This window comes from Dioscorea cayenensis, chromosome 5 (genome assembly GCF_009730915.1).
Source record: "Dioscorea cayenensis subsp. rotundata cultivar TDr96_F1 chromosome 5, TDr96_F1_v2_PseudoChromosome.rev07_lg8_w22 25.fasta, whole genome shotgun sequence".
Lineage (NCBI taxonomy): Eukaryota > Viridiplantae > Streptophyta > Magnoliopsida > Dioscoreales > Dioscoreaceae > Dioscorea > Dioscorea cayenensis.
The window spans coordinates 24,447,145-24,467,714 of NC_052475.1; the positions used below are offsets into that span (position 1 = coordinate 24,447,145).

The window sequence follows — 20,570 nt, forward strand, 5'->3', positions numbered from 1 at the left end:
AACTGATAAAAAAAATGTTGATTTCACAAATCTTTTTAATTCAGATATACTATTTTTATTTGTTTAGTTATTTATCCATTACGATCATTGAGTTTAGCGGGACTTAGAACTTTTTGATTGAATAAGTTTTACAATTTTCTTTTTCCTCTGTTTGTTCTTCTGTTTGTTATTTTCACTCTTGTACTTTATTTCCTCAGTTTCTTTTTTCATTAATAAATTTGTGATTTATCCACTTTATTCAAAAAAAAAAAAGTTTTACAATGGAGTCTATACAATTACTTATTTTTGAAATAAAATAAAGAAATCACATCGGCCAAGAATAAAAGTAATAGTTTAAGATAACCGATATGAATGATATCCGGGAAAAAACTAGAAAACAATAGAATATTAGAATAAAAATTAAAAATAAAAAAAAGATGAATAATCATCAGAGCAAATTATTCTGTATTAATAGCACCAGGCCAACACTAATTCAATTAGATTATCTCAACCAAACTTGTGTCAAAAATTTGATTGAGAATGGCGGCAAGTCTAACACCTCCTTGTGCTATCCTCTTCTCCACAACAGGAAGCCTAGAAAAGAAATAATCATCTGCAAAAGAATCAAACCATGTCTGTCACTAAATTATAAAATCTAAAACAAAACCAAAATTTGATACAATAAATTGTTAATAACATACCTCCAAGAGTTGCATTCTCTTCAACATCCTTATATGCATAATTGCAAGACAAATGTATACTCTCCAATGCATAACTGCAATATAAATCAAGATAATCAATTCATTAATCATCTCAAACCTTCAAGGTTGAAAGATAATTAATTATAATTCAACTCACTTGTTTGCACAAGTGACCCTTTTATTTCTGCAGTTGTCCCAGCTATCAGCATCACTATCCTGCGATCCAATCTCACAGAAACAAAGTTAAAAGAAAAAAAAAATCAGACATTTTAATTCAGAATTGAAGCTGAAGAAATGTGTATAATTTACTGTGATGTTCTTGCTAATAGCTTCAATCATGGAGCTCTGGTCATTTCTGTAGAAATCTTTTAATGCAGTCTCTATAATGTTGGAATCCCACACATGATGTAGGTTTGTCTTTCTTCTGTACCAATGGATGATTATTGTATTGCCACCTTCATCAGCTTCAAGTCCAACATGTAATGGTTGGTGTACATCTCCCACAAAATGAACCAAGAACATCAAGCTTTCTGTCAAGTTATCTGAAAACACAAAAAATTATTTATTTTCAGTAAAACCAATCTCCATATGACATAGATTGAGTTCAGTTCACTTTACATCCACTTGATGAATCTCCATAGCTTCTAAGCTGTTCAGTGTAGTTGTTGATTGCACCAACCACACACCTATCTTTCACTCCTTTATTGTCATGACAATCCCCTGCATAATTAAATTGTTCTTTGGTTTGAGATCAATATCATGATATGTGCAAGAGAAGTTAACAATTACTTGAAAACTTGTATGTGCAGTCAGGAGTGTTGATGTAATGCAGATGACTAGACCACCGATATCGAAACCGAACTTCATCAGCCCATGCACACACCGATGCTAACTCTCCGTTAGCTATCTCCGGCAGAAGGTCTAATACTGCTTTTGAAGTTTTCTCTGTCAAGTATTTCTGCAAAGATATTGCTCAAAAACCATTAAGAAGATGGAAAAGTACATGATACAATTAGGATTTACATGTCTTATATTTACCTCTGCTATCTTGCAGGTCATGAAATGGCCCTGTTTGCCCCAAGCTTCTCCAGTTGGAGCTCTAGCAAAAATGGAGATGAGAAAGACAATGAACAAGAGGATAAGACCCATAACTTTTTTCTGGCCTTGTGGATATAATATCAAGTTTGATATCTTTATAGCAACGTCACTGTTACATTTTAGTGGTCCTGATGGTATTGATCTTTAGCAAGTTTCACATGGTTTCAAAGCATCTCCAATAATCGAAAGAGTAACTTTGTTTTTACTACAGAGGAATAAAACATGCAAAGCGTGTTATTGTTACAATTAGAATTAGTTCCTTATTTGGAAATACAACAACGGTTAAATTAAAACTTCTGAAATTTATGATCAGTAAGTCTAGGCTTCATTTGTAACTTCATTCTGTTTTCACTGAATCACTGAAACTTGAATCGAATAATCCATTCAGTATTGCAGCTAATCGGACTCCACCTTGTGCTATTCTCTTCTCCAATACCGGAAGCCGGGAGTCGAAATACTCATCTGAAATTTGGAAAATGTTTAATAATTTTAATAATTAAGCAGAGATTTGAGCTTGATGAACACAACACCAACTAATGGTTAACCTGTCAATACAGAATCCTGTTCAACATCCTTGTATGCATATTCACAGGCTATGCTTGTGCTCTCGGTGGCATAACTGCATTTTTCAAACAGAAAAATTCTCAGCTAATTTGATTTGAGATACAAATAAATTCACAGGAATTAAATCAAGTAATGAATGAAGATTATCACTTGGTTGCACAAGTTGATGTCTTCCTTCTGCATGTCTCCCATTTATTAACTTCATCTGACCACTCCTTCTGCTAAACAAAACACTTGGTATCAATACCCAAAAAACATATGAAACTGAAATCAAGCAAAACAATAAATTTTGCATACATCTATTTTCTTCAGGATTGAATCTATCATCACGTTTAGATCTTTGTTGTAGTAATCACTCATAGCTGTTTCGATCATATTGACATCCCATACCTTTTTAATTCATAGAAAAACAGTTAATCATCTGCAAATAAAACTAGAAAATTTCTGAAACTTAATTGACAGTGAACAATTAACATGGATTTATGGTATACTACTATACATGGTGAAGGTTGGTCTTTCTCCTGTACCAATGGACTACAATGGTGTTACCACCTTCATCATCTTTGAATCCTGCATGAAGAGGTTGGTGAACATCTCCCACAAAGTGAGCTAAGAACATCAAGCTCTGTGTCAAATCATCTGAAAATCAAAACCAAAGCTTTGATTCATCAATGGAAGCTGATCATCAATTAATTATAAACTTATAATGAACTTGTTGTTGATAACTTAATTAGTTCATACATGCAGTTGATGAATCTCCATAGCTCTGAAGTTGTGCAGTGTAGTTGTTGATTGCTCCCACTACACACATGTCCTTGACTCCCTGAGAGTTGAAACAGTCCCCTATGCATAATAACATCAAGACAAGAATGAGGTTAATTGTTTAACATTTAAGCTGTCATTATTAGTACATGTCGTGCACCATCATCAAGTTTATAATTAATATTAATTACTTTGACTTTAGAGGTAAATTAGGTTTTTTTTTAATGCAACTTGAATGAAAATTACTCCTATTGTATAGTATAAAATAGTGGCATATTCTTTGAAGGAAATGGTTGGTAAGCAGACAACCAGACTTGCAAGGGAGGTTTGCCAAAGCGTGCTTCTCTTCATCACTAAGCATTCAAAGGCCAGACACACCTTGAGTATTAAAAGACAAAAAATTCTACCCATATTTTTAATTATGTTAGTTTCTTGGCACATTTATTATTTTTTCTTTTTACAAAATTAATAAACTATATATTATTGACATTATTCACCATATTTGAGAAGATATTACTCAACCTCCTACATGGAACTCCAAACTTCAAAAGTAAATAGAATGTGTATATATTTATAAATGTAACTTATAAAAATCTATATATATTTTTTTAATCTATAAGAATATTTTATAATTTATTTTTACAATAATTTTTTAAAATTTATAAACCATTGTTTTAATGATATAATAAAAATTTTAGTTTATTAAAAACAATTTCATATTGCCACCATCACAATGATCAAACAGTAAAGCATTTGACTCTCTTATGAAAAGTCAAGGATTTAACTCTCTTAATGTTTGGAGCATAAATAAAGTGTATGCAGTGATTTGTTTATATTAGCAAAATAGTAATAATAATAATAATAAATAAATAATTTGGGTTCATTTCAATTGGCGCCTTTATCATAAAAGATTTTATGTATATATTTTTTACTATTTTGATTAATTCTATTATTTATTTTTTTTTAAAAAAAGGCACGTGAATGCCTCGTGCTTGCTGGTCCCCTACCTATATCTCAATAGCCTAAAAAGAACCAAAAACTAAAAATAAAGAAAAGAAGGACCTACTTGAATATTTGAAGGTACAAACGCCAGGAGTATTAACATAATGGAGAGGGCTCGTCCATCTCATCCTGAACCTCACCTTGTCCGCCCAAGAGCACACCTCCGCCAGCTCGCCGCCGGCCGATTCCGGCAAGAGCTCCTTCACAACTCTAGAAGTGTTCTCCGTCAAGTATTGCTGCAAAATCATGGCCTCCATTAATTAATCTCATGCAGAGAAACTAAGAGAAATTAAACTAAACTAAGCTGAAGATGAAGGTCATAAGCATGCATGCCTGTATGCATATATGCATGGTTATATTCATGGAGTTCATATATAGTTTTATCACAATTCACAAACCTCTGCTATCTTGCAAACCATGAAGTGGCCTTCTTTTCCCCAGGCTTCCACCACTGGAGTACTAACCATTATAGTGATCATGAGACTCAAGCCAAGAAGAAACTTGAGAAACCCCATCATCTTCATGGCTTCCTAGCCTCCTTCTCCTCCCTATCACTCTCTGGTTTTGTTTTGCTTTCCTTCTTAATTAGCTCCTATACTTATAATATAGCTTGGTGTGCAGTCAACATGAGAATGCTTGTTTATCTTGCAAATTAAGCATGTGAAATAAGTAACAACTGATCAGCTCTGATTTATATATTGATCAGATCTCTTCATGAGATTGCACTGTTTAATTACCTTTGTTTCAAATTGGAAGGTTTCTTGGCTTATCATCTATTCTAACAAGTTGTCTAACCATTGCTTGTTATTTTAGTACTACAATTGCGTGAAACATGAGTAGAAGCATGCATCACATGCTAATGGATAAGATATTAAAAGGAAAGCAGAGTATGAGTATAATAAGGAATTAATTTATTGTCCATGGTCTTCTAATAGTAAGAGGAGATTCAAGTGAACGAGCATATGTACAAAGAATTTGGCATTAGAAAGAAAGAAGAAAGAGAAATCCAAAATTGAGATGTGACTTAATTTAGATATATGAAGAGTACTGCTGACCCATTCTCTACATATAATTAGTACCAATTAAACCAACTCATTCCCTAGCTAGCAAGCTTTATGTACTTCTTTTATTCTTCCCATTAATTTATTAACACGTATAACAATAATGGACTCAAAATTCTTCCGTTTTAGTTTAGTGGATTCCACTCTTCATATTGAAAAGAAGACAAAATATACATAATGCATGCATGGGACAATCTCAATCATTTGAAGATCCACACCAACCCATCCATGGTGTGGCCCATGAGCCCTTTGCAAAAGAAATTAATTATATTTCTTAATTAAAACTTTCTTAATATCTTTCATTCATGGCTAAATCCGTGGAATCTCATAACTAACAAGTCTTTCTTGGTGTGGTCGTTACGATGTCTCGTTTCAACGTCTTCTTGACTCAATTAGATGTGGATTTTGGATTTGTTGCAAATGTTGCAAATCAAACAGGTAGTTGGAATTGTATATATACATATGATAAGTGGTTCATATTGAGTGACAAGAAATTTCTAGCCATTAATGTAGTGGATGGTTTGATAATATTGTTAACACGCATTATACGCGTTAATTGAATTATTTGTTTAGCTTAGCTTGATTAATTCTTGCATGAATTGCCGACAAATTTCTCCTTCTTAAGACTATGTATGAATTAATCATCCTTCATTTCTCAGAATCACTTCAAACATCACTCTAAAGATATATATATATATAGCAAATGAAGGAGATTGACATATTACACCATCAAACATATATAAATGAACAGAAAATGAATAGATTAAGCTTATGGTAGCTAGTATCACATTAGAGGGAGAGAGAGAGAGATAAAGAGAATGAAAGAAAGGCCCACACATGTGCATGCATGGAGAGTTATATAACCATTTGCACGTGTGACATGCACGGGATTAGGACTAGATAAATAGGGGATGAAGATGTGGTTCAGTGATATAATAAAAGAGGGCTAGCAGCCAAGACTTGAGTCAAAAAGGCATTGTTGAGTTGAAGCCAGTGCATCCCCCATAGCCTTCTCTAGCTAATCTCTCCATAACTTGTTCTTCATGCACATTACCAACCTGAAAACAAGGAGATTAAAAACAAGAGACAAAGATCCATGTTACTAGTTTAAGGTTGAAAACTGACAAGACTATCAGGGTTCATGCATATTTAGGACAAAAGAAGCCACTTTTACTTTCAGTTGGAGCATGCAGCAAATATGAAACTCACTGATCTTGGAAGCACTTGTTCTGTTGCCATGGCTTCCGCATCTGAGTTGAAATCATAGTAAGAGCTCGCGGCCGAAAGCTTCATGGAAAGGAACTATAGACGTATATATATGCATGGAGATTGATCAGATAATTAATTAATTATATACTAAACGCAGTAAATATATATATATACATTAAGAGATTTATATATATCATCAACTATTCTCACCTCAACCTGATTCTGCAGTGACTGAACATAGTTTATGATCTCATCAAGCATCATAGCCATGCCCATTGCCTGAATATATATTCATACATATAATAATATATAACAGTTAGAAAACAGAGAAGCATATATCATCTTCTTAATTTGGTGATTAATTACTAATTGGTATAATAACCTTGTAACAGCCAGGAACTAGGCCTTGTAAACATTTCATCCTTTCATTAATCTTCTCTCTTCTTACCTGAAACATTAACAAAACAGATATTATATTATACATTGCATGAAGTTAAAAATTAGATCACTATACTTATTGAGTTTGAGGAATTTAATACAAACCCTTTCAGCTAGACTATGGCTATCAGTGGCTTGGCCTCTCCTTGCCCTCACATGAACTACTTCCTTTGGCTTCTCTTCATCCTTTGAGTTGCATGATTTCCCCCTTTTAACTCCGCAAGAGCTCTGAAACCCAAAATTCATAATGTCTAAACAGTAAACACCAATTCATGTATGAGATAAATCAAGAAAATACTATTTAATTATATATAATCAGTAATTAACATACACTCTTTCCTCCTTTAAGCTTCTGTTCAGCTGTCAACCTTGAGTCTGAAAGAAGTGAAGAAGAGTTACTAGAACTAGTCTCTACCATTAGCTTTGCCTTCCTCTTCTTGCTCCCCTGATGATGATCACTATGAATGGTATGAGACTCCACTGGCAATACAGTTTTCGAGCTCTCGGCAGGGAACAATACTGAAAGATTATCAGAGAATGGTGACAAGAAATCACTGGGGAAGCCAGTGTCATTCATCTCTGTGAAGTGGCTCATCAGTTCCATGCTTGAGTCTATTTCAGTGAAGGTAAGGGATGTCTTGAGGCCATTAAGGCTCCCTTCAAACTCTGCCATGAATGTTGGATGGAAGGTGTGCCAAAAGAAGTGATGATAGACAGAAGGATGGAAGGAGGAAAGAGAGGAGGGAGAAATTTATAAGGAGAGGCACTTTGAATCTATGTATAGAGAGAGCCCATGGATTAGCACCAGGAATGCATTACAGTGAGCTATGTTGCTCTTAACAGGAAGTGTGCACGTGGCACTCCTTGATTGTCTGGTTTGGTTCACTTACTGGGTCCCACTCATGCACACATCTCTGGTATTAAAATGCCTTTCTGTTGGTTCTCACATCTTTCTTGCATAGTTGTAAGTTGTAACACATGGCTATAAGACTTATGGACACAATGAAAGGCTCTATTGAATGGAGATGGCAACTCAGTCTGGTGAGAATTTAATCTCCATGAATTGAATGTCCAAATGGTTTTACCTTTTGACATTCTCTTGATGGTTTTGAGATTGTTCTTTTGGAGCCATGCTTTCCTTTGTTCTCCCCCTTCTGAATGCTAACTTGAATGCAATTTGGTAACTATTCCAATCTAGCTCCATGTTCATATCTGTAGATTAATTTGGCATCAAACCAATTGAGGGAAAAGGTAAAGAAAAGCAAAAAAATGAAGATTTTTACTATGGGTATAGTCCACTTGCACAGCAATATTCATTTGTGATTGGATAAAGCCTTGCCAGCTCTGAAATTATATTAAAAAAACATGGTTACAGAAGATATCACAGGCAAAAGGCTTGACTTTATAGATGTCTACATATAGAGCAAGACACTGTATGACAATCACTTTCAGTCATGAACCACAACTGGCAATTGGATTTGGTATCCCTTCTGAACAAAGGATGATGCAAAGCATTGAAAGGTACCAATACCAAATAAAATTAGAGCTACACATAAATGCATTTATGGTTGTGCCTTGTAAGTCTTGTTGGCCAGAAATCACCGGGAAAAAAAATCACATTCATGCTCAATTGATTTGAACTGAATCACCAGGGCTGGTTTAGTGACTATTACTGCACCGGTGATGGCTGAATTAACAGGAAAGAATTGTGGTACCAATGCTTGAATAGAGCTTAAAGCAAATTCTTGAGCCAAGATTTGATTATTTCAGCACCTTTTTGCCAATTTAAATCCAGCATCACATCATGGGCAACCCCTTCCAGACAGACTGGCTGCACATCATAGAATTTGGCTGTTTCTTGAAGCCCTTCTAAATCCTGCAACATGATGGGCACGGACTAGCATTAGAAGCCTTAGCCTTCTCCCCCCATTTACAGATGATACAACTAAAAAACATAATCTTCCTTAAAATTGAACGAAACCACTTTGACAGATTTCAGTTTATATAAGACTCTAATATGCTCATCTTAAACCAGGATGTGACCTTGAAGTAACTAGAATATTGTTTACTGTAGCATAGAGAAAATTTATGGATTTAGAACAAGATGCTCACTGTAGAATCAAGAAAACAAAATGTTGACATAACAAGTAAATCAAAGTCAAACTACGTTACAACCGCATGCTAAAATGTGTGGGACTATGTTTCTGCTAAGCTCTTGATTGTTGATCCATGACAAAGAGAAAGCTGTATCAACCTGTTTTCAGTTGGAACTTCGTTGATTATAATCAATGCCCATATTTAATAAGTTTCAGAGTAGGTTCCAAATAGTAGTTTGTGGAGCTACACAGACACAACACTACTCCAACATTTTCACAAAAAGAGTAAATCCCAGGCTACTTTCCAACTTCTATAAGATTAAACAAGCACAACTGATTGCATAATCTTGGCCAATCATTGATATCACCATTTGCTACAAACCTTTCAAACATTAAGATAATTTACATTATATAGAGTGAAACATAAAGTTAAAGGAACATATAGACCTATACATATATAGACACATTTTGTGTTGGTGCAGCAGGGCAAAGAGGGGGAGAGAAAGATAGAGAATGTGTTCATTTACTTTTAAAATTGAAACAAGAATAACTTCAATAGAACAGCTATGTTACTCACCACTATGAAGTCATCACTTGCACCTATTATAAGGAGTTTTACAGAATTCTTTGGTATTGAGGGCACGGGCAAAGATGCATTAAGCTTTCTCAGATCAAACAATGGCAGTTTTGAGCTTTCTCGCATCAGCGTTTGATATCTGCAATAAAATGAAACAGCAAATCTCACAATCTACAGAGTTGAGGGATGTTGAATTACAAGAAGAATGGAAGTGATAGTTAAATTGCATTTCATTTTCAAAATATAAATTGATACTTGAATGTTGTGATTGATTTGATAAACTACAATACTATCAGAATGTAGTAGAAAGCTTCAAGTAGAAACAATATCTCTTTCAATATAGGAACATTGAACACAACATTAAAATAAATGCAATTCCTTCAATGTTAGTTGGCCAAAAAGTCTGATTGCATGACTAATTAAGACCATCTAACAAACCAAAATAGGAAAATTATGTATTCAGTGTGAAGCATGTAAATACCTAAGAACCAAGTGATCATCCACTGTGGACGAGAAAAATGTTTCTTTGCAAAGTGGCAAAGAATTCATAAAAGCTTTTGCTGCTAAACTGAGTGTCACCTGAAAGGCAAACCTTTATGATTTCTCTATAATGATTCAGTAAAGAATAATAAGATCAGCTGAATTTTGTAAGTTTTAACAGCAAACAGAACATAAAGGTATGGCATTGATTAACATGAGCAGATACCTTGACAGCAGCAATAGGCTTGGTGAAGAGATACCGCCAAACTAGACCACTGAAAGAAAAAAAAATACATTATAAAAAAATTATACAAACCAGAGCAGAAGAAACTTAAAACCCATTATAAAGTCACCAAAGACAACGGTAACCATAGAACCAGACAATGTTGGTCAAACATATACTGGTGAAACCAAACACCAAGCAACCTTCAAATTGGGGATTGCATATTGGTGAATGAGACCTGGCAACCTAAAGTTATTGAAATGTCTTTTAAATGTGATAGATTTAAGTTATCAGTGCACAAACAAAGGTGGTGCCAATTAATTATTTTAAACAACTTTTTGGGTATGTACATGTATAAATGCAGGTGAGAATGTACAAGCAATCACCTGTTCCCTGAAGGAGGCACAGAACAAACAAGGACAGCACCTGCAAGCAATGGCAACAAATCTTCTCGTTCTACAATAACAAAAAGAAAAAAACAACAACAACAACAACAAAGACTTATAAACACAACAACCACGAAAACAAGAACCAGGCAAAGAAAGTTAAAGCAATGGCAAGCAAAATGCATTGAGTTGCCCACCATTTTCCATTCTAGACAAGTATGACTGAACAATGAGCCCCCCAAACGAATGTCCAATCAAGACTGGCGGCAAGTTCACTTCTTTCCGGATAAAATCAGCTACATTGCTCACATGCATCTACTGCACAGAGTCTTAGCGTCACTATACACTCAGAAAAAAAAAAAAGGAAGCCAACTGAAGTACATCTAGTACCTGAAGAGTGCCTGCAGATGAACTCCCTTCTGGAACATCACTTTCACCCTAAAACAAAGAAGACGTAGATTGATTTAAAAAAAAAGACTAATAAAAATTAAATCTTTATCATATGTTCAGTATTTTCTTCTCTTTTCTTAATGACAACCTCACCTGAGCCAAGAGGCTGAGAGCGAAGCAATGGTGACCAGAGCTGGAGAAGAAGGGAAGCCAATGCTCAGCCCAGCACCAAGCGGCGTGGAAGCTCCCATGGACGAATACCAACGGCAACGTCGAGCCGGAGACACCACTCCCGGGCAGTGGGCTCTGGACGATGGCCTCCATCCGCAACCCGGACGGCAACCGGTGAAAAATACGAGACTGCCCTTCCTTCAGCTCGTATGCCGCTGTGACGGCGAGGCCCATTCTCGTCCTTTTAGAGGACAACAGTGGCAAATGGGATTGGATTGGAAACGGAACAGCGAGGAGGAGAAGGGCCGCCATTGATGGAGCTTGGCCTCCAGACTCCAGAGTACACTAACCACTGGGCAAAGGTGATAGTGGCGTGGTTTTATCATGGATCACGTGAGGGATCTAGAGCACGTGACTCAGCCCATGAAAACAATTAAGCCCATAACCATTGGGCTCAACCCAATATGTGAACAATTTTGATGATAATATTATTATGCTCGTTGGAAGAGTGTGACATAATTAACTGATTATTAATTTTCTAAAGCATGGAAAATTTAGGTGTATTAAATATTTCAGTTATTCTTTTTAGTTTTTATTTAGAATCATCTTTTCTACTTTTGAGACTAGAATCAAATCAATTTAGTTCTTTGTTCAAGGTGATACCTTATTTTATTGTTTTAAGATATATTTTATTCTTTCATTACCTCCGAATTCTAATTAAACTTATCTTTGATTGAAGACCTAAGTCAAGCATAAATTATTGCCACAATAACTCATTATTATTATTATTATTGTTATATCTAACAAATAATCCATTAATAAATAAGAAAATATTCGTGCCCACTTGAATTTATGGTGCAAAGTTTATAAGATAATGATAATAATTATTATATCTAACAAACAATTCATTAATAAATAAGGAAACATCCGCGCCCACTTGAATTTATGGTGCAAAGGTTATGAGATAATATATAGAAATAGATTATGTTCTTTAATTTTGCTAAACATTCTTTTTGTTCTCTTTATCTCTATTCCTTTGATCTTTTAAAAGTATTTAAATATGTTTCTCATGTAGTGTGGTGCTTAACTCTTAAATGTATACATTTTTAATTTTTTTTTTAAATGGACAAGCGGGTTAGGATACGTTTGATAAGTAGTTAATACTTTAATCCATATGTGCTCTCCTCCTATATGATTTGAGTTCGAATTTATTTTTTTAGTAAGAACACAAATATTCTGTATATATAAAAATTTTAATACTAATAGACCAAAAAATCACTGGGATTTTTAAAATTTTTTAAACTATACATATAGGGAAAAAAAAAACAAAAAGGAATAGTTTGATTATTTAACATGTGTTTTGCATTGAGATGAAACCCTAACTAGGGTTCTGTGTCCAAGAACATGAATATGTCTAGTGTCAAGGAAGGAAAAACCCACAAGTTTTGCTTTGCTTATAATTATTCAATATCGTCATATCCTTCATGACATGGCCATTAAGATCATCTTCATCCTTAAAGTCATTATCTTAGTTGTTCTTGTCGTCCCTTAGGCTCAATCTAACCCTAGTCTTAGGCTTAGACTTGAACACTTAGGAGAGAATAAGATCCTAAAGAAATATATATATATATATATATTATTAGAAAGCATTAATAATCACTGCGATGAGTTTGTAAGTTTATGTACTAATTTCTAAACGTGCTTAAAACATGTACTTATCAATGGTTTGCACATTGTCATTTGGTGTATAGTCTTGTTAAATATCATCAATATGCTTAGCTGATTGCCATTTTAATTTCTATAGAAAAACCATGGTTGGAATCTAATGGTTGTTGCTTTAGATGCTAAAGTTTTTTTTCAAGAAAGAAGCTTGACCAACCTAACATGCTTAAAATTTATACATACATATATATATATATATATATATCTGTGTGTGTGTGTGTAATTCTTGTTATTTTATAAGAAAAGTTGACGAGATGTGGATGATATTAAATGTTCTGAATGAACTTATTAATTTACTATTAGAGAGTCTAAGCCAAACCTTGCTTTATATTTCTTTGACCAAATAAATCATTATGCTTTTATCACTAATACTTGGTAGCTTTATGTGTGTGTTTTCTAATGATGAAAGTTTTTTATTTTTTATTTATGGCTCTCACAGTAATAATCGAGTAGTTATGACAACTGATTTTTATATAGAAAGTTGAAAGTTTGACTTTATTTCAAAACATGGTTGAGGTGTTATTTATAGTGCCTTTTATTTATTTTTTTAAATATAATTTTTTTTTTGTCACCACAAAAATAATTGAGTAATTAAGATAATTGACTCTGATGTAGAAGGCTGATAGTTCAATTTTTTTAGAATATGATTGATGTCTAATAATAAAAAATATATATTTAGACAGCATTTTTTACATGGTTAAAATATATATAAAAAAAATTTCTTTATTTTTTCAAAGAAGAGAGGAAAAAAAAAAAGTTATAAAACTATTGATAAATAGTAAACAAAACTCTCTAATTTTTCAAATAAAGTTGAGAGAATCTATCTGTTCATATGAACAGATTAAAGTGGCATTATTGGCTATTGTTCTTGTTCTTGATCTAGTGCTCAATGTTTGAGTAGTTTTTGTCACTCTTTTTATGGTTGTACTTTGATACTAATGTGTTTAGGTGCAATGTTTAAATGGTCCCCACTTCCAAGTAGATCTATATGACTTAGACTTAGACCAATAGATGGAGATACTGTGATTTGTTTGAGATCTGATGCTGATGATGATTGATCAACAGTCCCAAAACCAATCATTTCTAGTGACTTAATAGAAAAAAATTTATATATTTATATCTTTTACTAAATAAATATTTTAGTACAAATTCAATCAGAACAAATACAAATACAAGTACTGTATGTTTATGTATACATTTTTGTCATGATTTTTGAAAATTATTCAGTAACAAGACTAAGGCTTATGCATTAATTGATATTCTTATTCTCAGGATGTTTACATTAGAATCATAATCATATTAAAATCAATCAAAGATCAAGAAATTTGAGAAGGATGGGCCTACAAAGACTATCACACTATCATTTAAGAAATAGAAAATTATGAGAAAATAGACTACCACTTTCATTTTGTTGGATGCTTGGTTTTTTTTTTTTATTACAAGAAATATACAATTAGGACTTTGCTCAGAATTAGGCACAGTTTTTTTCAGGGTTAAGTGTTTAATGTTTATTTGTAGGGTATATAATGCAAATCATTTTTTTTGTTTATTTTTTATAAACAAATCACTAAATCAAGCATGTGCATTTACTAGAAGGAGAAATTTTGCTGTGTAGAATGGAAAAAAAAAAGTAAAATAAAAGTCAGATGACATGAAATATACCTAAACAATCACATCGATTAACATAAAAAATGAAAATAACTTAATTTGTTGATCTTGTCATTTTCATGACTAAGGTATTCCATAACGGTGTAAGTTTTAACTTCGTTAATCTTGTCATCTTCATATCTAAGGTATTCCAATGCTGTTAATTAATGTTTTTATAATATTTAATGTTATCGATTTCTTTAGCAAACTTGATTTTCTTATTAGTGCTATATTTGATTGAATCTACTTATGTTAGGTGTCCATTAATGAACATGACAATAATTATACTTTAACCTACCCATATTTAAAAGAATATATTCATGCACCTTATAATATATATATAATATTATAGTTTTTTTTGTGGATAAATAAAATTAGAATTTTGAAGAATTAATATACATGATGAACAGCAAGCTTAGGAACAAAAAAGGACAAAATGCTTCTATTGTTGTTGCATCACATGAGACATGACACGCTTTGAATTGTTAGGCCATAGAATGAAAGGCAGCAAGGATGTTTTAGGAAACCCAGCAGCTGGAATGCCACCAGATTGGCCAACCTCTCTCTTCCTCTTCCTCTGAGTCATAAAAAGAATCCATTAATTAAAACTAAGAAAAAAAAAATTAAATTAGCTTTTAGAAAACATGGAGCCAATTATGCTATTGTGAATCTCTTGGTCAGTCAAACACGTTTCATGCAAAAGCTAAAGTTAGTGTCTAGAAACCACAAACAAAGCTTGAAAATTCATGTATACATGAATGAATGAATGAATGAATGAATGATCCAATCCCCATGAAACTAGGCTTTTTGTTTCCCTCCATATCTTGCCTTCCAACCTATCTGGAGTAGGATAAACCCCTATTGTAAAAATAAATATTAAAAAAAAAAACTACTTGATAGTTTCACCTCTCCATTCTTGACCATATATATATAGAACAAAAGGCTATAGAAACAAATCACAAGAAGAAGAAGAAGAAGAAGAAGAAGAAGCTCTCATTAAGAGAAAAAAGAAGCTGAAAAGGAACATGTCTGAGAAGAAGGGAGCTCTCAAGTATGAAGATGAGAGCATGGAGTTAAGGAGAGGACCATGGACTCTAGAAGAAGACTCCCTTCTCGTTCACTACATTGCTTCTCATGGTGAAGGTCGCTGGAATCTCCTTGCTCGTTCTTCTGGTATGTATTCTTTCTAATAGTATATATGTCTATTTATATGTTCATGTTCTTAATTATATACATATATATATATATATATATAGATAGATACTTGTTTTCTTGTCCTTTTAAATCTTAATTTCTAGTGTTTGTATATGTTTGATGTGTTCTTAAAGGGTTGAAGAGAACTGGAAAGAGTTGTAGATTAAGGTGGCTGAACTACTTGAAGCCTGATGTGAAGAGAGGGAACCTCACACTTGAAGAAAAGTTGTTGATTTTTGAACTCCATTCTAAGTGGGGAAACAGGTGTTAATCTTGTTCTATGTAATTGCATCCATATATATAATATATATAGATCAATAGATTATTATTCAAGTTTAGTTATTTGAGTTTATATATATTTATATATAGGTGGTCAAGAATAGCACAACATCTGCCAGGAAGGACAGACAATGAGATAAAGAACTACTGGAGAACAAGAGTTCAGAAACAAGCAAAGCATATGAAGATAGATGGAATCAGGTGTTACTGGAACAGCAGTAGCAGCAACACTAACAACAACATTATTATGAATCAAACTATGCATGAAAATCCTCAGGAATTTATCAACCCTGCAGCGATGCAGATTCAAGATGAACTGCAGAACATGGTGTTGAGTTCTTTTAGTAACAGTGGAGATCACCAGCAGCACTATCACAACTCCATTAATGAGCTTCAAACTTTGGACCTTGCTTTCATGGCTGATTCGTCTAATGGTGCTGTGGCTGATCAGGACATTGACGCTGGGAACCTGATTGAAATGGCTCACGGACAATGGATGACCTGTGGATTGTTGGAGAATTACTGCATGAATGGAGTGGCTTTTGATCAATTGAGTTGATACTTTAGACTTGTGTGAATTGCGATTGCTAGTCCTTTTCTTTTCTTTTCTTTTTCTTTTCTTTTTTATGATGGCTTGATTTTGTGTAAACAGAGAAAGAATTGGATGGCTATTTTGATCAAGCATCACTATCAAGTTCACTTGTGCTTCATTTATCAGCCAAGATTTATATATATATATATAAATTAAGACTTTAATATTATTTAAATTAATTGTTTATAAAAATCTCACCTCCTGGTGGACTCAGTTGTGTTCTTCGCTTTCAGTTGCTTGTTTTGTGTTTTCTGGTCATGTTGTTAAGTTTAGGTGGTGCTTCACTTCGGGTGAGTGATCTTTCAATCTGGTTGGTTTATTCTTTTGTTATTCGCTCGGTTAGTTTATTGTTTTCGTATTTTTATTTCAATAAATTCGTGATTTATTTATTTTATTTTTTTAAAAAAATTCTCTTCATCTGTTAGCTTCCATATGCTTGGTCTAACTCTACAGTTCTCGTCTTCTCTTATACAAAAATAAATAATTAAATAAATAAAAATAAGAATTTATCGCAGTGAAAACAAAGTCCAATATATCATATGAAGAAGCCTTGACTAAATTATAATTTATAATTTATTATTTATTTTTAAGAAAATAAGATTAAAACAAAATTATAAAGAAAGACCAGTGTGACAGACAGACACCCTTTGTCCTTGTCAAAGGGCAGCAGGACTATCCTCTTATGGAAGGGACCCCAGAAAGATGGATGGCATCACTAGCATGACATAAACATTGGTTGTTCGAGTGTGAGTAATGGTGCTAATTTTAGGGTTAGGGTTAGGGTTAGGGTTAGGGTCCCCAGAAAGATGGATGGCATCACTACTAGCATGACATAAACATTGGTTGTTCGAGTGTGAGTAATGGTGCTAATTTTAGGGTTAGGGTTAGGGTTAGGGTGCAGAGGATGATGCCAAATCTTAAGGGGTGCTCTTGGAACCATCCAATCACAGTGAGATGATGTGATCCATCATGCCTTGGGATTATCACCCTCTTTCCACATCCAAGAAAGGGCTTTGGAGGTTTTTGGCCTTAAGTTATAGGCCCTTGGGAAGGAAAAGGGAACATACCCTATATGTTTGCCACGTGGGATATGCAATAAACGCTAATCTTCCTCACTTTCATATACAATGAAATCCACGCTCTGATAAGCGTGGAATCTTGGAATTCCAACTCACCTTTTGAACAAAAAAGATATCACCTTTTCCACATTACTGAAATAAATAAGAGCTGTTCATATTATATGAATATATATATATATATATATTTTTTTTTTTTCAGAAAGTACCCAAAAATCCCTGGAAAGTTTATATAATCTCATTTAATCCCCTAAAGTATTGAGGGTCCGTTTGGTTAGAGGGAATGGGAATATGGAGATGGGGAAGGGGAAGGGGATGGGGAAGGGGATGGGAATATAAATAGGAAAAGGGGATTGGGGATGGGAACAAAAGTAATGTTTGGTTGGAGGAGATGGTGATAGGAATAGGATAGAGAATAAGAGAAAATTTTAGTAAAATTACTTTTTTTTACCCTTTAATATTTTAATTAAATTATATATCTTGTAGAAAAACAATTATTATTAAATAGCTTCAATTTCTATAAAAATTAAAAATGAGTTATTTATTTTTCTAAATAAATTTTTAAAAATTTATACATTTTAATTGATGAATATAATTTGATTTTTTTATTTAAAAATAAATAAATATCCAAATTTAATTATTTTTTTAAATCACTAAATATAAATAATTCTAATATTTTTAAAAAAATAAATACAATGTATAACATGTCATTTCTTAATTTTTCAGTCTAATACAATGTAAATATAAAAAAATACAATGTATAAATACAATGTAAATCATTAAAAATTTAAACAAATATAATATTATGAGGGGTAAAAAGAGTCATTACCTCATCAAGGCATGCTCAATCCCCCAAAAATGAGGGGATGAGCATGAAGGGTTTGAGGGCATGCACTCCCCCTCATTCCCTTCCCATGCCCTTTGGTGCATGCCCAAACATGGGCATGCACATGCCACAAGGGTTGATCCCCAATCCTTGGGGATCAATCCTTGCATCCAAACATACCCTGAGTTTCTTCACCGGTCTCTTTTTTTTCTTTTATTTATTTTTCAGCCCATCAATAGTTGACGGAGTAAATGGAGGTGCTAAAATTTTTGTGAAATTACGCTAATACCTTTGAGAGAAAACGTTTGAGAAATAACCCATCATTTCAACCGGTTGAAATGACATTACTTTTTTCCTTGGAACCGCTGGCAAAGACAATTGGCGTGTGAAGTCATTGAGATATAGATTGAAACCAAGTTTGAATATCATTATTATTATTATTATTATTATTATTATCTTGTTAAAAATTGAATTTGAAACATTAATTTTTTTTATTTTGAAGATAATAAATTAAAATTTTTTTTTTTTCTAAATTTATAGTATTTTAATTTTGTTTAAAGATTAAGGTAGTTTTAAATAATATTTAATTATTATTTTATAAGTAATTAATGGAATTGTTTTTAAGTTGGTTAATAAAACTTATTTTATTTTATAAGAATACAAATCCCTTTTAATAATCTATTCCAATTTCTTTACTTCTGTCTTGTTATGCTACCTTGTTTTGTTATAATTTTTTATTAATGAAATTATGATTTATTCAATTTCATAAAAAAAATTCATTGCATATCTAATTAGACCGTTATTAAAAAAATCCAAAAAATATATTAAGTTTTTTTACAATTTTGAAGAATTATTGAATTATTGAATTTGTAAATTTGGTTTTAGTTTTTTATAATTTTGAAAAATTAGTCCATGCAATATATATATACATGTTTACTAATTTTTTAAATTAAACTTTTCTTAATTTTACTGGTGTGTTATATACATGATAGAAGAGACAGTGGTAGACTTAAACGCCGAACCTAAGATAAATCTGTAGGGTTCTGACATCAGTACGTAATATAAACATTAACATTACAAGAACTTCAGTATCCATATTATTATTTGTCATTTTTTTTGTTGTTTATAAATGACTAATATTGTTGTTTATAATTACAAAATCAGTTGTAAATTTGAAATGCACTCAACAAATGATGCACATCAAATGGAATGTTAAACATGTAAATATGGAGAATACACATGAAACATAAATAATACACACCAAATAAAAATAATATATACACAGAAAACAAAACTACTACACACTCAATAGAAATAATACACACAAAATGAAATTACTACACACAAGATGAAAACAATACACAGGAAAGAAAATTAAAACACAAGTACAAAATCAACTACATAACAACATCAAAACATACACAGTTCGTGACATTTTAAGTGTGCACGTGAAAGGGTGCGTCATTATCCTAATCATCTCGTTCTATGAGATGACGAACAGTGTGAAAAAACCATGATTCGGACAGTCACCTCATATAATGTGTTACGTGGAGACGAGTTTCATAAAGGCGGCGTCTATATGCCCGCTATTGAAATCACTCAAAGGAAAATAGGGAAATGTGTTATCTTTCTAATTTTGTGTAATGAGTTGTTTTATGTGTATTGTAATACTTTAATGTGTATAATACCCAATATCTGTGTAATATATAAGCTTCATGTGTAGATTCCTTGCTTCCTGTGTATATTCCTAGCATCCTGTGTAGAATCCTTGCTTCTTGTTTATAAAATGTAATTAATGTATAGTGTTTCATTTTATGTGTATATTATAGATTAATTGTGTATGATACGCTGACGATATTATATTTGTTGTGTGTTTGCTTGCTTTGTAGTTCTTCGAACTTGTATCACAAAAAGAATTGTTGACAGTTAGGCTTGTGACTCTATTCGCTTCCTTTAAGACTTCCTGGCCGTTTCTTTGATATTGGTGGCCGAAGTCGTAGTTGACGGTTGTCGTCAGATGGTTTGTCACTGTCAGGAACAGGGGATGTTGCATTTGCATACGCCCGACGATATCATTCCACTGTGAAGTAATCATCA

At 32.9% G+C, this 20,570-nt stretch overlaps 5 protein-coding genes across 8 annotated transcripts; 1 reads left to right on the forward strand and 4 right to left on the reverse strand.

Annotated features, from left to right (window-relative positions):
- Positions 1-274: 274 nt before the first annotated feature.
- On the reverse strand, positions 275-1,853 carry LOC120259882 (endonuclease 2-like). Its single transcript, XM_039267343.1, has 7 exons — positions 1,719-1,853; positions 1,470-1,638; positions 1,299-1,400; positions 990-1,222; positions 838-896; positions 681-754; positions 275-592 (listed from the first exon to the last, which is right to left on the reverse strand). Exons 1-7 carry the CDS (start codon positions 1,827-1,829, stop codon positions 477-479), a joined length of 864 nt encoding a protein of 287 aa, XP_039123277.1. The 5' UTR covers positions 1,830-1,853; the 3' UTR covers positions 275-476.
- A 110-nt stretch (positions 1,854-1,963) lies between these two features.
- Positions 1,964-4,784, reverse strand: LOC120259881 (endonuclease 2-like). Of its 2 annotated transcripts, none has more exons than XM_039267341.1 (8): positions 4,505-4,784; positions 4,171-4,342; positions 3,084-3,185; positions 2,842-2,981; positions 2,640-2,732; positions 2,493-2,563; positions 2,324-2,397; positions 1,964-2,240 (listed from the first exon to the last, which is right to left on the reverse strand). In XM_039267341.1, the coding sequence occupies exons 1-8, from the start codon at positions 4,628-4,630 to the stop codon at positions 2,116-2,118; spliced, it is 903 nt and encodes a 300-aa protein (XP_039123275.1). In that variant the 5' UTR covers positions 4,631-4,784; the 3' UTR covers positions 1,964-2,115. The 2 variants fall into 2 exon arrangements, with proteins under 2 accessions (XP_039123275.1, XP_039123276.1); XM_039267342.1 differs by having other exon boundaries at positions 2,493-2,560; positions 4,505-4,782.
- Positions 4,785-5,880: 1,096 nt separating this feature from the next.
- On the reverse strand, positions 5,881-7,516 carry LOC120260345 (transcription factor bHLH75-like). The gene is made up of 6 exons (XM_039267792.1): positions 7,146-7,516; positions 6,920-7,042; positions 6,759-6,824; positions 6,587-6,655; positions 6,377-6,469; positions 5,881-6,225 (listed from the first exon to the last, which is right to left on the reverse strand). The coding sequence occupies exons 1-6, from the start codon at positions 7,485-7,487 to the stop codon at positions 6,133-6,135; spliced, it is 786 nt and encodes a 261-aa protein (XP_039123726.1). The 5' UTR covers positions 7,488-7,516; the 3' UTR covers positions 5,881-6,132.
- Positions 7,517-7,887: 371 nt separating this feature from the next.
- LOC120260344 lies at positions 7,888-11,470 on the reverse strand. 3 transcript variants are annotated; one of them, XM_039267790.1, is made up of 10 exons: positions 11,120-11,470; positions 10,967-11,014; positions 10,774-10,891; positions 10,577-10,646; positions 10,194-10,242; positions 9,969-10,066; positions 9,488-9,626; positions 8,588-8,690; positions 8,098-8,158; positions 7,963-8,026 (listed from the first exon to the last, which is right to left on the reverse strand). In XM_039267790.1, coding segments are annotated over exons 1-10 (1,017 nt in total). In that variant the 5' UTR covers positions 11,450-11,470; the 3' UTR covers positions 7,963-8,025. The 3 variants fall into 3 exon arrangements, with proteins under 3 accessions (XP_039123723.1, XP_039123724.1, XP_039123725.1); XM_039267789.1 differs by lacking the exon at positions 8,098-8,158 and having other exon boundaries at positions 7,888-8,026; XM_039267791.1 differs by lacking the exon at positions 7,963-8,026 and having other exon boundaries at positions 8,067-8,158.
- Positions 11,471-15,313: 3,843 nt separating this feature from the next.
- On the forward strand, positions 15,314-16,689 carry LOC120261825 (MYB-like transcription factor EOBI). The gene is made up of 3 exons (XM_039269817.1): positions 15,314-15,679; positions 15,835-15,964; positions 16,070-16,689. The coding sequence occupies exons 1-3, from the start codon at positions 15,532-15,534 to the stop codon at positions 16,536-16,538; spliced, it is 747 nt and encodes a 248-aa protein (XP_039125751.1). The 5' UTR covers positions 15,314-15,531; the 3' UTR covers positions 16,539-16,689.
- The last annotated feature ends 3,881 nt before the right edge of the window (positions 16,690-20,570 follow it).

Excerpts from the sequence above, each read along its gene's own strand:
- LOC120259882 (XM_039267343.1), bottom strand. The coding sequence starts at position 1,829 with ATGGGTCTTATCCTCTTGTTCATTGTCTTTCTCATCTCCATTTTTGCT. Across the intron at positions 1,401-1,469 it reads CTGCACATACAAGTTTTCAA|GGGATTGTCATGACAATAAA; the intron begins GTAATTGTTAAC and ends TTAATTATGCAG. Across the intron at positions 897-989 it reads CTATTAGCAAGAACATCACA|GATAGTGATGCTGATAGCTG; the intron begins GTAAATTATACA and ends ATTGGATCGCAG.
- LOC120260345 (XM_039267792.1), bottom strand. The coding sequence starts at position 7,487 with ATGGCAGAGTTTGAAGGGAGCCTTAATGGCCTCAAGACATCCCTTACC. Across the intron at positions 6,470-6,586 it reads CACTGCAGAATCAGGTTGAG|TTCCTTTCCATGAAGCTTTC; the intron begins GTGAGAATAGTT and ends ATACGTCTATAG. Across the intron at positions 6,226-6,376 it reads AACAAGTGCTTCCAAGATCA|GTTGGTAATGTGCATGAAGA; the intron begins GTGAGTTTCATA and ends CCTTGTTTTCAG.
- LOC120261825 (XM_039269817.1), top strand. The coding sequence starts at position 15,532 with ATGTCTGAGAAGAAGGGAGCTCTCAAGTATGAAGATGAGAGCATGGAG. Across the intron at positions 15,680-15,834 it reads TCTCCTTGCTCGTTCTTCTG|GGTTGAAGAGAACTGGAAAG; the intron begins GTATGTATTCTT and ends GTGTTCTTAAAG. Across the intron at positions 15,965-16,069 it reads CATTCTAAGTGGGGAAACAG|GTGGTCAAGAATAGCACAAC; the intron begins GTGTTAATCTTG and ends ATTTATATATAG.
- LOC120259881 (XM_039267341.1), bottom strand. The coding sequence starts at position 4,630 with ATGAAGATGATGGGGTTTCTCAAGTTTCTTCTTGGCTTGAGTCTCATG. Across the intron at positions 4,343-4,504 it reads TGGTTTGCAAGATAGCAGAG|CAATACTTGACGGAGAACAC; the intron begins GTTTGTGAATTG and ends ATGATTTTGCAG. Across the intron at positions 2,398-2,492 it reads ACATCAACTTGTGCAACCAA|TTATGCCACCGAGAGCACAA; the intron begins GTGATAATCTTC and ends TGAAAAATGCAG.
- LOC120260344 (XM_039267789.1), bottom strand. The coding sequence starts at position 11,449 with ATGGCGGCCCTTCTCCTCCTCGCTGTTCCGTTTCCAATCCAATCCCAT. Across the intron at positions 11,015-11,119 it reads CTCTCAGCCTCTTGGCTCAG|GGTGAAAGTGATGTTCCAGA; the intron begins GTGAGGTTGTCA and ends TCTTTGTTTTAG. Across the intron at positions 8,691-9,487 it reads CAAGTGATGACTTCATAGTG|GATTTAGAAGGGCTTCAAGA; the intron begins GTGAGTAACATA and ends ATCATGTTGCAG.